Raw genomic sequence first — 20734 nt, 5'->3', positions numbered from 1 at the left:
GACCTCCTGGCGGGTCTGGCTCCTATGCCCGAGATAGGCGCTCGTGAGTGGGCATAGGTAGTGAGGAGGGTCACACCCCCCCCCCCTCCCCCATAGTGGTGGTTGTAAGACCTCTACGTGGTGGTGCATGACTGTGTGTCAGGCAGACATGGGTGTCTATGTCGGACTGGCTCACAGGAGAGTTGGTGGTGGCTGACCATTAATATTCCCGGGGGCCCCCAGTGACTTATCATTATGGCTCAGAGCGGCATAAACCAAAATTGGTGTATGCCGAAAGCAATGCTTGTTTGTTGGATAGCAGCAGGGACACAGCCCTTTATGGGCGTGGAGGTCGGTTAGATTGGGATTCTATGGGGAGACTGGAGCCCAGGGCGTCATAGGCTATCATATATGTCCCCTATACGTACCTTCTTGCTCTTACAATTATCCAGAAAAAAAGATCAAGGTTCAAGCTTATTGCCAGCAGTACCAATCACAAAACAAAGACATGTGAAATTAATGTTGCACTAAAACCTCACACAGCTACTCACAGGAATAAGGAGATGTCTGTGACAAGCAAATCTGAACCTTATCTACGCCACACTCCTCCACCACGGCACCACCCCCCTCTAGACACCCAGTAGAAGACACTAGACACATGTTGTGATAGCTCTGTACTGACTTGCACACCCTCTCTAGGCCCACAAGTGGCCATTTTTTCCTACTAAGTGTAGCGTTGTGAGCTTGTACATCGGCTATTTTCACAATGTTTGCCTCTTTCTTACCTAATATTTGAGATAATATATACATATAGATAATATAGTCTTATAAGAGTAACTAAATTGTAACTTTAGAAATGTGCAGATACCCTGTATACACTTATACTGTATGTTGGTTTGTTTACTGTTGAGTGAGAAAACAATGTTGCACATTAGGCTTCGTCCACACGTACACGGGTATTTTCATAAACGCAGATTTATCGTTTTCGTTTTTGTAAACCTCCGCGTCTACACGCCCCGTTTACAAAAATCTCTCTGTCCACATGAAAACGCATTAAGACGGTAAAAACGCAGCTGTCATCGCGAGACTGTCTATTCACAGCGGTCAACAACTGTAGTCTCGCGATGACAGCCAAATATATCTTATTATTAAAGATTTATCTTTAATAATAAAATACAAACCAATGCGCTGTTGCGCCTGGCCCAGGAATTAAAGTGCTACGTCAATGCTGCGCCATGCCATTCGCTCCAAATGACACACTTCAGTTTTATTCATTGATTACAAAGGAAATAATGAACTGATTGCAATAATATAAAATTCTCTCAAATCAGTAACAGGTAGGTGATACAGATGTGTCCATCAAATATGGTTTTATTGAAAGGCAATCCAAGGTTAGAGCTTGGAATCCAACCTTCGGGGAATGTCTGACGTTGTGTTTTTATCACCGGTGCCAGTAGGCTATTATTATTATTATTATTATTGTTAATAGACAGGCTACTTTGCAACATATATGTTAGAGCAAGTGCTTGCAGAACATAACAAATTATTATATTTTATTATTATTTATTATTATTTGGTCCCTCCGTCCCTGAGTCCCGATGAGACAGACAAATCCACAGCGCCTATATTTATTTTATTAAAATGTCAATAAAAATATGTATTCTCTAAATATTAATATAATAATATTTCCTGAATGAATGAACTTGGTAAAGTGTCTCGTAGGGTCGGGATGACATGTTGCTATAGTCATTAATTACCCCAACCAACATCGAAGCACCCGTGTGCATTAATCCTTCATTAATCCTCCTTTTATTAAATAAAATAAAAGTTTATATCTGTCTTGTAAACTTTCTATCTAATCTCTGAAGTGTCTATGTTACTTCTGTGTATCAATTATGATTTTATTACCACTCAATAAAATGCTATGTTGAAATGTATATGTTGAAATGTAACTTTCGGATCTGCGGCGTGTGTGTGTGTGTGTGTGTGTGTGTGTGTGTGTGTGTGTGTGTGTGTGTGTGTGTGTGTGTGTGTGTGTGTGTGTGTGTGTGTGTGTGTGTGTGTGTGTGTGTGTGTGTGTGTGTGTGTGTGTGTGTGTGTGTGTGTGTGTGCGTGTGCGCGCGCGTGTATATAGGGGGGGTTGCGACCTTAGGTCGCAACGCACGTCGCCTGCCAGCTAGGTCGCCAGCTACGAACAGTGTGCCAGGCTCCCGACCGACGCACGGACCGCACCGGCCGTGTGTCCAAGCCCCCCCCCCCCCCCCCCCCACATGTCCTGAAGCTATCCGCGACCCCCCCCCCTATTAACCCCTCCATCCCCGCCCCATAAAAGTAATACAATGTTTGAAAATAGCACATCTAAGCTCCCATTGTGAGCTTGTAGATCTGTTATTTTTCTTATATCTATAAAATATGGCTGAAGTGGTTGATGTATAGTTTATAATATAATAATTTATATCTGCAAAGTGTAGGATTATTATTATTATATTATTATTCGTTGCCTAGTCCAATACAAACCAATGCTTGAGTGCGCTCCAGCGGTGCGCCCACAGCCATCTGTCTGTCTGTCTGTCTGTCTGTCTGTCTGTGTGTGTCTGCCTGCCTGCCTGCCTATCAAAAGTCCGCGGCCGTAACACACACGCACGCAGTTAACCCAGGCGTACACGTACAGGCCACACGTACTGTACCCCCCCCCCCCCCCCCCCAGGTGAATAAATAATAATTTAAGAAAAAATAAATGTTATCAAAACACCTATATCTATATGGTATAATGAACGTCAATTAATGTATTATCCCTATCCCCTAGCTGCCAGATTCATATTTACGCACATGCCAAACGCACTGCCTAATAATCAGATATACTATATTATATATAGGCTACTGTCAGCTGACATCATAGCTAAAGCATTATGGCTACAGACAGAGCAGTCAGCGGTCTTTAGATGATAGATGCCAGATGAATAGAAAGATATTTAGATAGATTTATAGATAGATTTATAGATAGATTTATAGATAGATTTATAGATTGATTTATAGATTTATAGATAGATAGATAGATACATGGTGTGTGTGTGTGTGTGTGTGTGTGTGTGTGTGTGTGTGTGTGTGTGTGTGTGTGTGTGTGTGTGTGTGTGTACAAGCTGTGTGACGTGCTGATAGCCTATTTTGTGGCCAAACTATCAATAGAATACATTTCCAATCTTCCAAAAAAAAAACAATGATCTCAGACATTTCATAAAAGCTAAATATAAGATATAACACCGGTGATAAAAACCAATGTATTGACACAAGGAATTAACAGTCACACTTTTGTGGATTACAGTAAAATTGTAATGAAGGTTGGTTTCCAAGCTCTAACCTTGGATTGCCTTTCAATAAAACCATATTTGATGGACACACGTATCACCTACCTGTTACTGATTTGAGAGAATTGTATATTATTGTAATCAGTTCATTATTTCCTATGTAATCCATGAATACAACTGAGGTGTGTCATTTGGAGCGAATGGCATCACGCGGCACAAATTGTCTTCTTTGAATAGACTATCATCTTATATAAACACAATAGACACAAGGAATTGACACTCTCACATCTGCTGATAATAGGAAAATTATAATCACAGACATTCCTGGAGAATTAGAAAATGTTGTGTGCCAGGCTGTGGCTGTGTATATAACCAACAGCACATTGGTTTATATTGTATTGGACCAGTGCGCAACAAATAATGTTAATAATATTATAATAATAATAATAATCCTTGAATAGCAAACATTTCTCCACCACAATAAAGAATATGATGAATGCACATAGGCTATTATGTTGCATAATAAGTAAAAATGTCTCTAAAAACATGGCCTGAGTACATTTACTCAAGTACTGTACTTAAGTACAAGTTAAGTAAACTCGTCCTAACTATCTTGTGGCCTCAAATTAGTATTTTGTGGGCTCGAAATACAAATTCATCCGAGGCACGCATTAGTAATTTGAGGCTGTCACAGTCACTCCAGCGCAAGGTGACCAGCTCCCCTTAAAGTTAATTAAACCATAACATGACATGTTGTGGATATTCAGCCAAACTAGTGTGATTGAAAACGTAGGCCTGCATTCTTCATGTCCTCAACTCAAAGTAAACGGTGGATTATTTCTTCAAATAGACCGTCGGCGATCACAGAGGCAGTGGTAACATGGGTGATTCACATCCAGTTGTTTTAGTTTATATTGGATGTGATTTCTCCATCGCAATGCTTTCCCATCAAACAAAGTAGCCTATAGGTTAAATAGCCTTGCCTACTGTATAGATGTTTTACAGACAAACCATAGATAGACTACTTCAGAACGACCTCAGCATCACCAGCTGGCTCCTGCCCAATGTGCAGCTCTCCACCGGAGCACAAACTGTCCTGCAACTTTTACTACACTCACTATTAAATGGTGATTATTGAATTACAAGAAGATGCACACATTGACAAAAATATGTTGTGGCTCTTTGGATGCAAAAAAATATTCTATTGTTTCTCGACGTCATTGCTGACATCTCGCACCTGGCTGTAACTTTTGGTAAAGCCTTTTCTGTCAGAGCGCTAACCTTCCTACCTTATTGATTTTTTATTATAGTCCTACAGGGTTTGCCAGTGGGATTACCATATTCTGTGACGGTCACGGTATAAACTTTCTTTGTCAAGAATGATACCATCACATCGTACTGAATGGATTAGGTTTGTATTTTAATTTAACCCATTAATAGAGCAGTGCGCAATGTGCGCTCTGTGGAGACCTGACTGCTGCTGTTTTGCAAATAAAAAGCCCATAACACCATGCACATTCATGAGGGATAGCCTGCCCTGGTCAGAATGTCACAATCTGAACATTTATGGAGTGAGTGATTAATGAATGCTTAAACATTAATGGATAATGGCTGGTGTTTGGTGGGAGTTACCCATCTCCAATCTCCTGCTGAAGTCCTGTGGTCAAAAACACACAACGTGAAGAAGAGCTCCTGCGCTTATGTCGGTTATATATAACTGTAGGCTATCCAAGTTGAGAGACCGCTCTCTCCATGAAAATATTCCAGCTAAATCCTTTAGATCTGTATGACTGTTATGGCACTTTTTAAATGGGTGAATGATTAAGCATCTAACTTATAACATTGTAAATATGTTAGATTGTTTTTAAATCGCTTGATTTTAATTGCTTGTAGGCCAATTATGTAATTATGTCACTTGGAAATATTTGATAAATGAGTGCCTGTGTCCCACAACCCAGTAGCCTATTAAATGGCGATTTTTTTAATTATAAAAATGCAGATTTGAATGCACATCACTTGTTGGGGTGCTGGGTTAAAAAGAGGAGCATGAAAAGGTCATTGTATGAAATTTACTGGAGCGACGAGTCTACACGTTTGATTTTATTGTTAATTATGATTGACAGGGTAACATTAATTTTGCTAAATGTTTCTTCGGTGCAAACTCAATTTTGTTTATTCATAGGCCTACAGAATATAATTCGTTCCTATACGTAGAACATAGCCTACCATTAATGGAAGACAAGTGTATATGCGCGGTCAACATGCAATGACAGTGAGGAAAGGAATATTAAATAAATGATGTAGGCTATAGGCTAATTATTATATCATATTATATTATATTACAGTACTCTCAACTGCGCATGCTTATAATGTGAAAAACTCCGTTTACGCCGCCCACACGGCGACACATAAACGCCGTTTTTAGAAAACTACACTGTGGCCGGAGTTTTCAAAAAGATGCGTTTACATGGACCAAAAACGCGTTTGCGTGTGGACGAACCCCCCAAAACGCATATAAAAAGCTGCGTTTATGAAAATACCCGTGTACGTGTGGACGAAGCCTAAGCTAACCATCTGGGGACCCCCCAAAATCATTTGGGGGACCCCCAGTTTGGGAACCAGACACCTTTACAAACAAATTGGTGAAGACATTTCTCTGTAAGGAATTTCTTCCAAGATTTGTGTAATATTCCCAGTCTATCACTTGGCAGCCATGTTTTTACAAATGTCACAGTACCACCCAGTAATAATGAATTTATTCCTTATTGGTATCCAAAGAAATTGTGAAAGCTTCAACAGAATGTGAATTACATGTATAGGTGATGAATTCTCCTGGGCATTATGGCGTGTAGAAAAGGGAGAAATGTCCAATTACATTGTTAAATATGCTTACAACCAATTGCTTCAATATTTAATTGTACTTATAATCACTTGACTATAATGTATATATGCTAATTGGATTCCTAGATCACCAAAACATGGGGTTAGGCACCATAATTACTTGTTTAGGGCAAATAATGAAGGAGTAATGGTCTTTTAAGGAACTGGTGGCGGCCATCTTGGAAATTTGACATTTCTAATTATCAGATTTCGGTAGACTTTTGATATGTTATTAAGTACACCTGATACTACAATAAACCATTGAGAAACCTTTTGTTCCATTTGTTTTGGGATCAAACCATATTTGCACCCGCCTATATAGCTCTGTGTTGTTAATCCCCCCCCCCCCCCCCAAATGTGTCTTTATTTTATTTTCAAGACTATAAAAAATAGCTGTACCAGATTTGTGTTCAAATGTTTAAAACGATATTCAAGATTTCTTGTGAAAATAGCAGATCTACAAGCTCACGACGCAAAGCGCATCGCAGATGCACAGAATTCGACGTGTCACCATTAGTGTTGCCATGTCGGCTTATTATAAGCGACTTTGGGCTTCTTTTTCTGTAAAATTGCTTGTAAATATTGGTAGTTGTGGGTTGTGTTTTTTTGGGCTTGTTGTCTAAAGTGTAGTTGCTTATTTGGGCTTGTTTCCAAAAAAATAAAATATTATGTAAACCAGTGATTCTCAAATATTTTCATATTGTTTCAGGGAGCATATTTGCGTTGTTTAGAATGTTTCAAAAAAATATTCCAAATACTACACATTTTATTACAAGAGTTTTTGAAAATAGCGCATCTCTACAAGCTAGATCGGCTATTTTCAAATATTTAAAAGTTCTCATGATGTGGCCCAGCCGCTTCTTTTGGGCTCGTTTTCCTGGTTGCTTATTTCTCTCACACAATCTGGCAACACGGCACAGACTTCTACGGGGTTACCGGTTTCGGTGTGACATCGAGGAAGTGTTTTGTTTGTTTTTTTCACGCCGTGTTGTGGTTCAAAAACAATCAGACAGACATCATCAGACCATGATGGAGGAGATAGAGATGTTAAGATCGCTCGTCAATGAGCGTCTGTGCGCGGCAGCAGAGGAGATCCTAGATCTGTTCGGGAGAACCATAGCCCAGTACCAGCAGGAGATCCACCTCCTGAGACACAAGCACACTGATACGATGCCAACAATCAGTCCTCTATCAGGTCAGTAACGGTGGCAGTGTTGCCATGGTCTGTGAGAGAAATAAGCAACCAGGCATATGAAAACAAACCCTAAAGAAGCAACAACTAAGTAGAAGGTGCCTTTAGTTAGACCACATGAGCACCCAATTAAACCTATTTGCATCGGCTATTTATTTTAACTCTTGAAAGGAATATTTTTTAAACATAACAACACAAATGCTCAACGGAAGAAAACATTTAATGAAAATATTAGAGAACCACTGGTTTAGTAAAATAAATAAAAATTGGAAGCAAGCTTTAATAAACAACAACTACATGACGTTAGACACAAGCCCAAACAAACGCAACCACCAATATTTACAGAAAAATAAGGCCAAAGTCGCTTATTATAAGCCAACATGGCAATACTGGTAAGTAACAGACATGCAAAAGTGTCACTTTTCAGCTACAGTCACCTTTTTGAACCCAAATAGGGCAATTGTGTGACACCTGACCCGAAAGAAAACAACATGTTGTCACCTTTTTCACCTCGGGCTGTTTGCATGCCTGAAGTAAACAGTGGTGGAAAAAGTGCCCAATTTCTTGTTTGACTTAAGTAAAAGTATTTGAGTACTTGAGTAAATGTACGTAGCTTTTAGATGAGTTGTGTTCGGCTAGCGACACCGTGGTCTCACTACGGAGGGTTCATATTTGAGGCTTCAGTCCTCCGCTGTTTACATTGAGCCTGCCATATCAGTCTTTGCCGCTAGACGTCGTCGGTGAGTGAACCGGTGCAGATACTCTCTCAAGTCTTATATTATCTATTCCACCGTTTCCCAAACAGTGGGTCGGGACCCATGCTTGTGTCGCCGACCACTTTTAATATGGGTCACAAGTAAATATACCTTTTTTTCATTTCCTACATAAAAAAAAGTGTATATACATTATATATATATGTGTGTGTGTGTGTGTGTGTGTGTGTGTGTGTGTGTGTGTGTGTGTGTGTGTGTGTGTGTGTGTGTGTGTGTGTGTGTGTGTGTGTGTGTGTGTGTATGCATGTATGTATGTTTTGTGGGTGGATCCAATGTAGTTTTATTATTGATTATCTTGTTGTTAATAATAATTAAAAAAAATATGTATAGATTAATCACAAAGTGTTAATTTCAGTAGCAGCAAGGGAAGTGAAAAATAAATAAATGCATATAATAAACTATTTAAATGTGCACTCTTAAGTTAATTCAGTGACACCCACAAATAATCATATTTGATACTGGGGGCCCCACCCTGACAAGCCCTCGGATTTGTAGGATTTGACTCGGGCTTGTAGATAGGCTATTTTAAATTATGTTGCCTCTTTCTTATATATTATTTGACAATTTGGCCAATGTTTGTTCAGTTTTTATTGTATAGTTTGTCGATTACTTTTGATGCAGTAAGGGTCTTTTTCCATTTAATGTATTTTCTCCCCCCCCCCCCCCTTTCTTTTCTCCTAAAAAATCATGTGGGGACCCCCCACAGGTTGAGAACCACTGAGTTAAATGAATATTGGGTTTTTACAAACGCTGTTTTAATCAGATTTTGTATTTCTTGTCCAATCAGCGGCATGGATAAACAACCTGTGTGGTGATGATGATGATGATGATCAGCCTCAGTGTGATGAAGATCAGCCACCGATAACGGATCACAGAGAGATCAAACTAGAATGTGATGCAGATGTACAGGTGTGTGTATGTGTGTGTGTAGCGCTGTCACAATTATTTTGCATAATCATCAGAATTGTTTGCATTCATCTGTATAAATTAATCTGTTCAGACATTTTCAAAAGTAGCGGAGACGGTAGATCTACAAGCTCACAAACACATGGCCATGCAACGCGTTGTGAGCTGGAGGATTTGTTTTTGACCCATTAAAACCAGGAAAGCATCTGTGTCATTTTAGATTTTAGCTATAGATACAGTATAGCTACATACGTTTTTTAAATAAAACTCTTAGGATTTAGAACATTGGTTTAGAACAGTGGTTATCAAAAATAGTAGATGTACAAGCTCAGAGTGCATCAACTTAGTGTTGTGCTGTGAGCTTTTACATCTGGTATTTTGTAACATTTTTGAAAAATCGTAAGTGTGTGAAAAATGTTGTGTCCCTGGCACAAAACATTTTCAGATGGGGAGCCTGGTATCCAGCCTGCTTCGCTACGTTCGGCGGACTTTTTTCTCTCTCTTCGCTTCTCAGTCTGGAAAGCACCCTATTGACTCGTTTTGCAGAACTACACTGGAACTACATATGTGACGTTAGGCAACGACGTTGCTGATTGGATGTTGTTCAAACGAATGACGAATCACAACGATCACACTGTATTTTTTGTCCCGCCCCGCACCACAGACCAATCAAAAGCCACGGTTCGATTCCAGCCTTATGCCATGTCCCGTCTCCCTTGGAGATAGCGTGCTTTCCAGACTGAGAAGCGAAGAGAGAAAAAAAAGTCCGCCGAACGTAGCGAAGCAGGCTGGATCCCAGGCTAGGGGTCCGCGGCCAAATACACATTTTGGGGGGGTCCTTGGCACAAAACAGTTTAAAAACGACTGATTTAGAAGGCATTTGTAGGATCGACCTCCCTTCTTAAAAGGTTATTTCATTTGGTTATTGGTACCAGTCATTTTTTTTTTGATTTGATTTGATTTATTTGAAAAGCCAAAAACCACATGGTCACCGCAGTTCGAGGATAACACAAGAAAGTCCTGAGACTTATTTCCGTTGAGGTCCTCTTACAATTAACAATCAATACGTTAAAAATACAGTACAATACAAAACACATATAACTACCGAAACACTACATAGACACAAGTGACATACACAGTACACATTACACAACAATACAAAACACAAGTAACATTTACAGTACATACATACAAACAATACAAGAACACAAGTAACATACACAGTACACAAACAAGTGCTACCTTATCTTTCCTAGTCTAAAGACCCTCTATAGGGGAACCTTTTCTAATAGACATGATTTCGTTTTGTATTTAAAAGTCCTCAGATTGGTTGTCAGTTTGACACTGTTTTCGAGGTCATTCCACTGTGTGGCTCCTATGTAAGTAAATGATTCCCTGCCTACTTTACTTTTAAAAGCCGGATGGCTCACATCTGCTACACTGGCTCTGGTGAAAAAATGGTGTACTTCGCTTCTCTGAGTAAAACATGTCTTTAAAAATATGGGGACCTCACCATATATTATCTTATGAACCATGGTCAATCTGGCCATCGTTACCCTGGATTCCACTGGGAGCCAGTTGAGTTCTCTAAACTGGATCCTACCTATATGGGATCTGGGTTCTAACCCTAGAATGACCCTGATCAGTCTATTCTGAGCTGACTGTAGCTTTGTTTTGAGGGATTTCATTAAGCCCTCGAACCAAGATGTACATGCAAAATCAAAATGGCACATAAGAGAATTGGCCACCACCTGTTTTGTCTCCCTATCCAAGTACCTTGCGGTCCTTGCCAGAAATTTAGTCAATCCGGAGACTTTGCTCAATACCTTGCTGGCCATATTTCGGCCATCTAGATTACCCTCCAAGATACATCCCAGGTATTTCACCGATGATTTTGCTTCAATGTAGTCAGAATTTAATTTGACCTTGAAAACAGGGCTCTTTCCTAATTTGATTTTAGAGCCAAACAGAATTGATTCTGACTTCCCTGTGTGTAGAGATAACTTGTTATCTATAAGCCAGGAATTAACATTTGTCAATTCCTCACTCAGGGAACTCTCCAGTGTGGATTGTTCCTTATGGGACATCAGCAGAGCAGAATCATCGGCATACAAGAACAAATCACAGTTACAGGCGTCTGTCATATCATTCACGTATACCAAAAACAGTGCTGGGCCTAGAATGCTTCCCTGAGGAACACCACATTTCATGATGCTTAAATCAGACAAAACACCATTTACCTCTACCCTCTGTTCGCGATCCGTTAGGTAGGATTGAAACCATTTGCATGCTGCCCTGTCTGCCCCCAGGGCCTCAAGCTTATTGAGAAGTCTAATGTGGTTCACCGTGTCGAATGCTCGCCGTAAGTCAAGTAATACCATTCCACATAGCTTCCCACTATCAACCTCTTTCCTAATTTGTTCTGTTAAGAATAATAAACATGTGTCAGTTGAGTATGACTTTCTAAAGCCTGATTGGAGTTTGTACATTAGATTGTTCCTATTTAAGTACTCGTTTAATTGGTCATTAATTACCCTCTCAAATATTTTTGACACTGAACCCAAAACTGACACCGGTCGATAGTTACCGGGGTCATTTTTGGCTCCTTTTTTAAACAGGGGGAGTATTTTGGCCTTTTTTAGGTCATGGGGGAAGACACCCTGTTCAATTGATAGGTTGAAGATGTGCGTGATACTGGGCGCTATCTGCATTGCAGCATCCCTTAAAAAGAGAGGAGCTATTCCATCCAGGCCTGTGGCCTTAGTGCAATTGATCTTGGACAGCATCTCATATACCATCTCCACCTCTACCTTCTGCAGGGAGAATGAGTTGGAACACACTCCTTGTTTCCCATAAAACTCCCTGACCCTGTCTATGTCATAAATCCCAGGTGCCAATGGCAATTTGGAAACCAGATCTGCTGCGACATTTGTGAAATAATCATTGAATTTATTTGCAACCAATTTTTGGTCGAATACCATCTCTTCATTAATTTTAAGGCCTATATTACTGCATTTATTGCTTTTGACTTTATCTCCTGCACCTAGTTCTTTTAGAGTCTTCCAGAGTTTTTGTGTGTTGCTTTTATTCTCTAATATTTGTTCTTTATAATGAGTCTGTTTTGTGCTAATAATGAGCCTCTGAGTTTTATTCCTCAGCTCTCTAAAAAGGGCCAAATCTTCTACAGTGTTCGTTTTACAATAGCTCTTGTGGGCTTTCTCTCTGGACCTGATTGACTCCAAAATGTCATTATTGAACCAACGGCTGGACCTCTGTTTAATTCTCACCTGCCTAAGTGGTGCGGTTGAGTCAATAGCTTGGTGGAAGATCTTCCCAAAAATTTCCCACGCTTTATTGACACTACCACATGGGTGATTAAATCTGGAGTCCAGTCCTTCTTGCCTATTTGCTCTATGAATTTTTCCGCTGTATAATTTTTGAAAGTCCTTGCTAGGACAGTCTTGTGAGCGTGAAATCTTTCCTTCTCTATTCTTCTCGTACAGTATGTCATAAAGTGATCGCTGATGCCATACACAATGGTGCCACTCTGTGATACTTTTGAGACATCTGAGACTAGAATAAGATCAATGATGGATTTCGTTGTTTCACTTACTCTCGTGGGTTGTTTTATTAATTGCGTAAAACCAAAGGAGTTACACACATTTTCAAACCCTTTAAAGGAAGGGTGGGAAGGTTTAGATACATCTGTGTTCATATCTCCCATTACCAGAGTCTCCATTGAATCAGCAACGTTGGATAACACTGTGTCCAATGAGTTGTAAAACTCTGTCTGATCTGGAGGTCTGTAACAAGCCCCAAATAATATGGGTTTTGTTTTGGTTAAACAAATGTCCAACCATACGATTTCCAGATCATTCATGAGATCTTCTCTGAGGTTAAAAGAAATGTCCGAACGTACATAAACACACACTCCACCCCCTTGACGATTTCTGTCTTTCCTCACTACGTTATAATTCATGATTGTTATTTCCGAATCATTAATGCTAGAGTCAAGCCAGGTTTCTGAAAAACATATTATTATACATACATACATATTATATCATTGTCAGTCATTTCTTTGTCCTGTGCAATTTTTGTTTACAAAGCTCTTAGCCTTCGATCAAGACTGTCTTGACTTTTGGTTTCGTATCTATGATAGTCTTGGTCTCTACCCCCCTAGTCACTGCCACTGGACATCCGCACGCCAACCCATACTCCTCCGTACATGTACCAAAAAACTAACATATAAAGTGTAAACTGTTAACTCGACATTCAGAACCTGTGTGCACTGTATTAGACCGTATTTTTCAATAGATATGCGTTTTCGTCCCGCCTGTGTCGGACTCTGTCGTAAGTTCCCTGTATTCCTAAAATACGGTCTAATACAGTGCACACAGGTTCCTAATGTCGAGTTAACATCCGTGGCTACTAGGGCTTTCACGACTAGAGATTTTTACTGGTCGACTAATTTCACCCAGTGGTAATCTATTTTGAACTCAAATCTTTGCTTCTGGGGGTCCCTAGCACAACATATTTTGAGATGGGGGTCAACGGCCAAATACATATCATGTTGGGGGTCCTTGACATGAAAAATGTTGAGCTCCACTGATATAGCAACATACGTTTTTCAGAAAACTGTTAGGATTTAGAAGACATGTGTAGACTCGGCCTCAGGACTTAACCCATTAAGACCGGGAACGCATCTGTGTAACCAGTTTAACCCATTATTTTACACTTGTATATTCAAAAATAGCAGAAATACAAGCTCATAGCGCGGCACCGAGTGGCGTGCTATGAGCTTGTAGATCAGCTATTTTTGTAAAATCATGAATATTTGCAAATATTTGTTTTTGTTTTAAGCGGACATTTGTAACTTAAGTCAAATGTTCGCTTTAACAATATATATTCGAAGATTTGCACACATTTCCACGATTTTTCAAAAATTGCAGATCTACAAGCGCATAGTGCAGCACTCGGTGCTATGAGATTGTATATCTGCTATATTTTAATAGCCAAAGAAATCTTAAAATTACACAAATGATGCTTTCCCGGTCTTAAAGGGTTAATGGGTTAAAGATGTTCCAATGCTCAATGCCAAAACACACAAATCAATCATTGTAACCATTTTGTCAACAAAACTTATCATGATCGTTCCCAGCCCCAGGTGTGTGGAACATCTCAACCATCCTCAGACCTCCAGCTGGTATCTCCACAACCTTCTGAAGACACAGAGGACAGCGAGGATTACTCCCAAAACACCGACGAACATCCACCCAGCGGATCTCCGTCGGTGAAGAGAGGAAAGGCCAAAACGCAAGCCGTGCCTGTCGGCGTGGCGTCAGAGAGCCCCGCCCGCTCGTCGCAGGCAGAACAAACGGCGACGTCGGGTCTCGACTCGTCGTCGACTCGTTGCAGAGTTTGCGGAGAGTCGTTCCTGAAGAAACGGACGTTTATGAGACATGTTCAGGTAGGGATGGCACAACACTGGAATATGTAACTTCGATAAATACCACGAAATATATCGATATTGAATATAATTATTTATATACCTCAGGGGTGAATATAAAACCATAAAAGTACACACCCCCACTTGCACAGTACAAGAGAATACAAATAATAATATTAATGAACAATAATCTACTGTGAAAGTCGTCTTATACTGTGCAAGTTATTGTTTTATATTCATTATCGCACAACCAAAACGTGGTTGTGCAGCACCTTTCAACAGTTGTGATCCAACAGGGAAGGTTTGACAAGACTGAGAGCATTTAGATTTTAGCTATATATATGGCAACATAAGTTTTTTAAACTCTCAGGATTTAGAACAGTGGTTCTCAACAATAGCGGATATACAAGACCACAGTGCGTCACTTCGTGCAGAGCTGCGAGCTTGTACATCTGCTATTTTTTAAAACAAGTGTCTTCTGGGGGGTCTCCCTGTTACAAAACATTTTCGTATGGGGTTCCGCGGCCACACACACGCACACACATCGATGTAGGGGTCCTTGGAACGAAAAGGTTTATTTTAGAAGGCATTTGTAGAATGGGCCTCAGGTCTTAATGGGTTAAAGGATGTTGTTTTCATTGCAGAATGATTCTCCTCAGCTTAAATGTGGTACTATAAGAGAAATGTGAAAACAATAGACTACACTGTATAATGCAAAAAAGTTGTTATGCCTTCAAATGGTTATTTTACAGCTTTTAATTTAGGGCAAAATAACGACCCTTCCCTATATATATTTGCCTATTCCCTATGCAAACGCTTTGCTGAGTGGTCTGTAAGGTTTGGGCCAATCATGTGTTCTTTTGCCCTAAACCAGGGGTCTTCAACGTTTTCAGCCCAAGGACCCCCTAGTTGAGAGACGGATGAAGCAGGGACCCCCTCTATATTGTATAAAATTTAGTTTCAGATTAAACTTTTTTTGTTTACTTGGTTTGCTCTTTTTTCCCTGTACACCTATACCTCTTCGCCAAAAATAGCAGATCTACAAGCTCACAGCTTGAGAGAGCTTGTAGATCTGCTATTTTTGGCTAAAGTTTCCTTCAGAATAGGGATGCTAGGGTTCAAGTTAAGGAAAAAAATTATATATCACACAAAGATTTGGCGGACCCCCTGTAGTTACTCTGAGGACCCCCTAGGGGTCCTGGACTCCCTGTTCAAGACCCCTGCCCTAAACCAAACGTTGTAAAATAGCTGTTTGAAGGCATGAACCCATTAAAACCGGGAAAGCGTCTGTGTCAGATTTTAGCATTGGCTATTTAAAAAAAAATCTGATCTACAAGCTCACAGCGCTACAAGCTCACAGATAATTGTATTTTATAGTATCAATACTGTGGGAAAAGAGTGTTGAAATAAATTCAGACATTCAGTATCTACGTATTTGAAGAATATACGATATCTTTTTTGACAATTCAGGTTCATTCCAGTGAGTGCGGTGTGTGTGGGAAACATCTGGACCTCACAGAGAGCTTAGATGTTCACCTCCAGGCCCACCGGACGTGTGACTTCTGTGGAAAACACTTTGAGGACATCATGGACCTGGAGCGACACGTCAGGACACACACGGGTCAGTGTTGCCATGTCTGCCATGCCATGTCATATCAGGCCCGGATCTAGCCTGATGTGCGCCCTAGGCAAGCTTTCTCTTATGCACCCCCCTTTTTTTGCCCTCAAAATATCAAGCCAGGTGTCCCTGAGTTGAGAAAAAGCTACATTTCCCCGGATAAAAAAAAAAGAAATCAAATCAATTATCATTTATTTTGGTCAAATCAATTAGTTTGATTAACACATTGAGTGCCAGGTACTATGTATCCATATCATCCTCCGAGTGCCAGCGTTTTTTACCGTGTTTTGACGATCTTTGGAGAGCCGCAGAAGCCACAACGTGCACGCGGATGTAAACAAAAAGTGTCAGGGGGATGGGGGAGGGTCTCGTTTCTCCACTGGAACAAAAACATTTCTATCGCGATAGGCCATTTTGCTGCTATCGCCCGTTGAAAATGGCTCGTTTTCACCAAAAGAAAAATAATCCGAGCTGGAAGTGTTTTCCTACAAATGAAGCATAGCGTTAGTTCATGCAGGACACGGAAGTCGTGCACGCCAAAGCTGTAACCAGCGGTCAGTCAGCTGATGTGAACATCAGCATTCTGTTTCCTATTCACAGCACAGTGGTCATTACGTCACACACTCATTATCCAATCACAGCTCACGCATGAGCAAAGAGGATCCTTTAAATACGTCTTCTATTCTCTAGGTCTTTCTTGGTTGCTGAACCAATGCATTTTGCTAGCTCCTCCTCCACCCCAGCCTCCACCTTTTGATTAGAGTCTGGCTTAGGCTCAAATACTTGTGGTTATCATGTTATCTGCTTGTTTAGAGTCTTGCATATAGGCTGAAATTCTTGTGTATCATGTATATCTGCTAATTCCAACTAATATGTCAATGTACTGCTATTGTTGACATTGTATCCCTATGGGGATTTGCTTATGCATTCTCTGAATATATGCTTAGCAGGCTGCTGCAAAATTCAGTGAATATTCTCCCAAAGCGGAGCTTTAACGCCAAGCTTAACTGTATTCCATTTGTGGCAATAAATGGTGTTCTTAATCTACTAAGACGAGAGTGTTTCTGATTGAAATCCTAATATAGGAATGGACGGAAGTGATGTTTTTTGGGATGACGTCACATTCGCCGATTCCTTCTAGCAGAGTCAAGTGATCATTCCTAAGTTGCGTTAGAGCGTCTGTGGAAATTTCACCCAATTCTTTTTTGGAAAAGACGTAGATCTACGTTTATGGCACTCAACGGTTGGATTTGAAACAACGTAGATCTACGTCCTTGGCACTCAATTTGTGAACTGTCACACCCCTCTACACACACAGGTCAGAAGGCGTTGGACTGCTCGGTGTGCGGCAAAGGCTTCTCGAACCGCGAGGCGCTGGTGAAGCACATGGGCGCGCACAGCGGCGACGGGCGCACCTTCCGCTGCGACGTCTGCAACCAGACGTTCACGCTGAGCGGAAACCTGAAGCAGCACATGAAGATCCACACGGGGGAGAGACCGCACGGCTGCTCCTTCTGCGGGAAGACCTTCCGGCTGCGCGCCACGCTGGCCCGCCATGTCAAGAGCCACACCGGAGAGAAACCCCACAGTTGTGCGTACTGCGGTAAAGGCTTCATCGAGAAGGGGAACCTGAAGGTCCACATGCGCACGCACACCGGAGAGACGCCCTACAAGTGCTGCATGTGCGGGAAGAGGTTCAAACAGCTGTCGTGTTTCTATAAACACTCATGTCACCAAACGGCACAGCACGGGGACAGAGTTTTACCATACTACACCAAGGATGACCAGTGACAATGCTGTGTCAGTGCTAGTTTCATGCAGGGTTCCTGCAGATCCTTAAAAAAGGCCTCCTTCCTTTATGTAAGCTAAGGCTTTGAAAAGACATACATTTTCTTAAATTCATGCTTTAAGGGTCTTAAAGGTGTCACAGACTAAGGCCCCGTTTAGATGACAACGGTCTCTAGACTAGAGAACACGGCAAAATACAATGTCAGATGTGCCTTCCGTTTAGACTGAAACAGCATTTTTGGGGCGTTGAAACGGCAACAAAGTGAAACCCCCTTCCAGAGTGGAAATCTTTGAAAACACTCACCCATCTCCATGTAAATTAACATGCAATATGGGGGAAACGCATAGAAACGGCAAAACGTGTGTCGTCATGGCTCACGTCGGCTCACCGCTTCGCGTATGCTATTACATCGGTGTAAACAGTCACAGTGTGTCCCTCTTTTTGCCCGTACAGCTCCCACTCTGTAAAAGTCTTAAATACAACTCGCCTAAACCTGCAGAAACCCTGTCATGAAAGCATCCATTATTTGTCACCCTACAAGTGCTGCATGTGTGCGAAGAGGTTCAAACGGCAAACACTTGTGTGATCAAGCGGCACTGCTCGGGGACAGAGTTCTACCATACTACACCAAGGATGACCACTGGCTTGGCTGTCAGGATCGTGACATTTCAGTTGATGATTAATTGTCATACAAATGATTGTGATTAATGATTCAATTGTGCTTTTGCCTTTTGAACAAAACATTTAAAAAAAATGCACTTCTGTTTGTCTTTTAGGCTTCATAAACAAAAATTGCTCAGGGCAGAGAGGGTAAATAACTTAAATATACAAAGAAATGACTGACACTGACCAATAACAACCTATATAATGAACTCTGGCCAAAACGGGCCATATTCTTAAAAATTTAATATTTAAAAAAAAAGTTCAAAATAGCAGATCTGCAGGCTCACAACAGCTTGCAGAGCTGCCATTTTGGCCGAATGTTTGCCCCAGAATAGGGATGCTGGTTTCATGTGGTTAATGGTCTCTATGCATAACTGTAATCCCAGGTTCCCAAAGGTGGCATACCCGTTTCCCGTTCCAGTTAATTTTCTCATAGCTTTATTTCATTGGCTCAGCAGTACAGCAGCGGATTTGACCTGGAAACACATGACACATTCATATATGTTCTGGCCTATTAACACATTGAATGCCAAAAACGGTCCGGACCGTTTTTGAGGGTCCAAACGAGAAGTGCCGAAAACGGTCCGGACCGTTTTTGACCCAATTCTATTTTTATACATGTGGGCCACGTGGGGCGCTAAAACGAAACTTTGACATCACCCAAGCAGTTTCTGAGAAGAAGAGGCTGGATGAGGCTCCATGTCAAAAATCCTTCCGGTCGGCGTTTTCAATGTTATCTCCTTGATTAAAAGCTTAATATCTCCATTTCTTTTTAATGTGGTGGAAACGAGCCGTTTTCGATCGGCGATCACGCTGCAATGGAGGGTCGCGTTGGAAATATTATTGTTCCAGGCGTTAGTCGGGACCCTCCGCCGTCTCGCACGCACGCTTTGTTTACATGCATTTCCGCGTCGGGGCTTCTCACAGCACGAAATGTATAACGCAAGTGGATGGAAGAAATGCTGGCACTCAACGTATAATATTTTAATAAACCTCTGGCACCCAATGTGTTAACGGAAAATATGATGAAACCGACATTTAGAACCTCTAACTCACTTAATAATATTAGAATAATCAAAATTTCGAATAGATTTTTTATAAACAACTAAGTTGATTAGTCGGATTAACTACTTGCCAATCGAACAAAGCTATGAGACAATGGCCCCGATTCATCAAGCGATTTACGACCATATTTTGTACTTACCGGCATTTAAGACAAATCCTACACCTGCAGTCAGATTCATCAAAGTTTTTTGGTCTGTGTTTTGAGCGTGAGGTCCGCACGTTCCCAAGTCAGCCCCGAGGCTGTCTTACCAGGGCTGAAATGTGCGTATGTCTTTAGAATGCTTTATTCTTCATGTCAAAATCAATTACAACAGTGGCAAACCTCAAATAAAATATGTGTGTGGCCAACTTGTGTCAACACATTTTTGAAAAGACAAAATATGAAATTAAAAAAAGTAAAAATAAATGAAAATAAAATAAAATAGCCGTTAGGCCTAATCATGACCAGCTTGTTCAAAGTGATTAATGGTGCTATATAAAGGACTTGGGGGCGGCTCTCCGACTGGGCACTATGGCATATTTGATGCTGTTGGACCATTTGGCCAACCAAGCCACGCGAAGAGGACTGTGCGTCTTCAGGGACCGAGCGAACATGTTTGAGGAGAGTGACGAGTGGCTCCGGTGCCGCTTTCTCCTACCCAGGCACAGTCTGATGGAGCTCTGTAATACCCTGGAGCCATATTTGACCAGTCCAACAAACAGGTTAAAATGCAAAAAAAAAAAATGTAATGTCTAGGTTTTTAATTGGATTTTTTTGGCCTATTTATGCCATGCAGCAGTTTCAGATATGTTTCAAATGTAAAGTGCATTGCATATCAAATTGAAGCCTATTATTAATTAGTATTATATTATAACTCATGCCATCCCCGCACACGTCCAAGTTCTGTGCAGCCTGGGGTTCCTCGCCACCGGGTCGTTTCAGCGGCTGGTAGCCGATAGATCCGCCATATCGCAGGCATCCCTAAGCCGCACGCTCCCGAAGGTGCTGGATGGCATCATCCGCCTGGCACCGCAATACATCCAGTTCCCTTATACAGCTGAACAACAGCGAGAAATAAAGCAAAATTTCTTCCACATCGCCGGCTTCCCCAATACCATTGGAGCAATAGACTGTACCC

The 20734-nt window shown here is 41.1% G+C and overlaps 1 protein-coding gene across 1 annotated transcript; it reads left to right on the top strand.

Annotated features, from left to right (window-relative positions):
* Positions 1–7164: 7164 nt before the first annotated feature.
* LOC308095121 (uncharacterized protein) lies at positions 7165–18651 on the top strand. Its single transcript, XM_080442064.1, has 5 exons — positions 7165–7359; positions 8917–9038; positions 14194–14502; positions 15952–16102; positions 17418–18651. Exons 1-5 carry the CDS (start codon positions 7191–7193, stop codon positions 17888–17890), a joined length of 1224 nt encoding a protein of 407 aa, XP_080298190.1. The 5' UTR covers positions 7165–7190; the 3' UTR covers positions 17891–18651.
* Positions 18652–20734: the final 2083 nt, after the last annotated feature.

Source organism: Gymnoscopelus braueri, assembly GCF_963280865.1.
Source record: "Gymnoscopelus braueri genome assembly, chromosome: 11".
In the NCBI taxonomy this organism is placed as follows: Eukaryota; Metazoa; Chordata; class Actinopteri; order Myctophiformes; family Myctophidae; genus Gymnoscopelus; species Gymnoscopelus braueri.
This window is presented reverse-complemented; position numbering and strand designations above follow the sequence as displayed.

What these genes read in the sequence shown, in the direction of transcription:
- LOC308095121 (XM_080442064.1), top strand. Translation starts at nt 7,191, where the DNA reads ATGATGGAGGAGATAGAGATGTTAAGATCGCTCGTCAATGAGCGTCTG. An exon ending in AACAATCAGTCCTCTATCAG is followed by an intron (nt 7,360 to 8,916) that starts GTCAGTAACGGT and finishes TTGTCCAATCAG; the next exon opens with CGGCATGGATAAACAACCTG. An exon ending in CGTTTATGAGACATGTTCAG is followed by an intron (nt 14,503 to 15,951) that starts GTAGGGATGGCA and finishes TTGACAATTCAG; the next exon opens with GTTCATTCCAGTGAGTGCGG.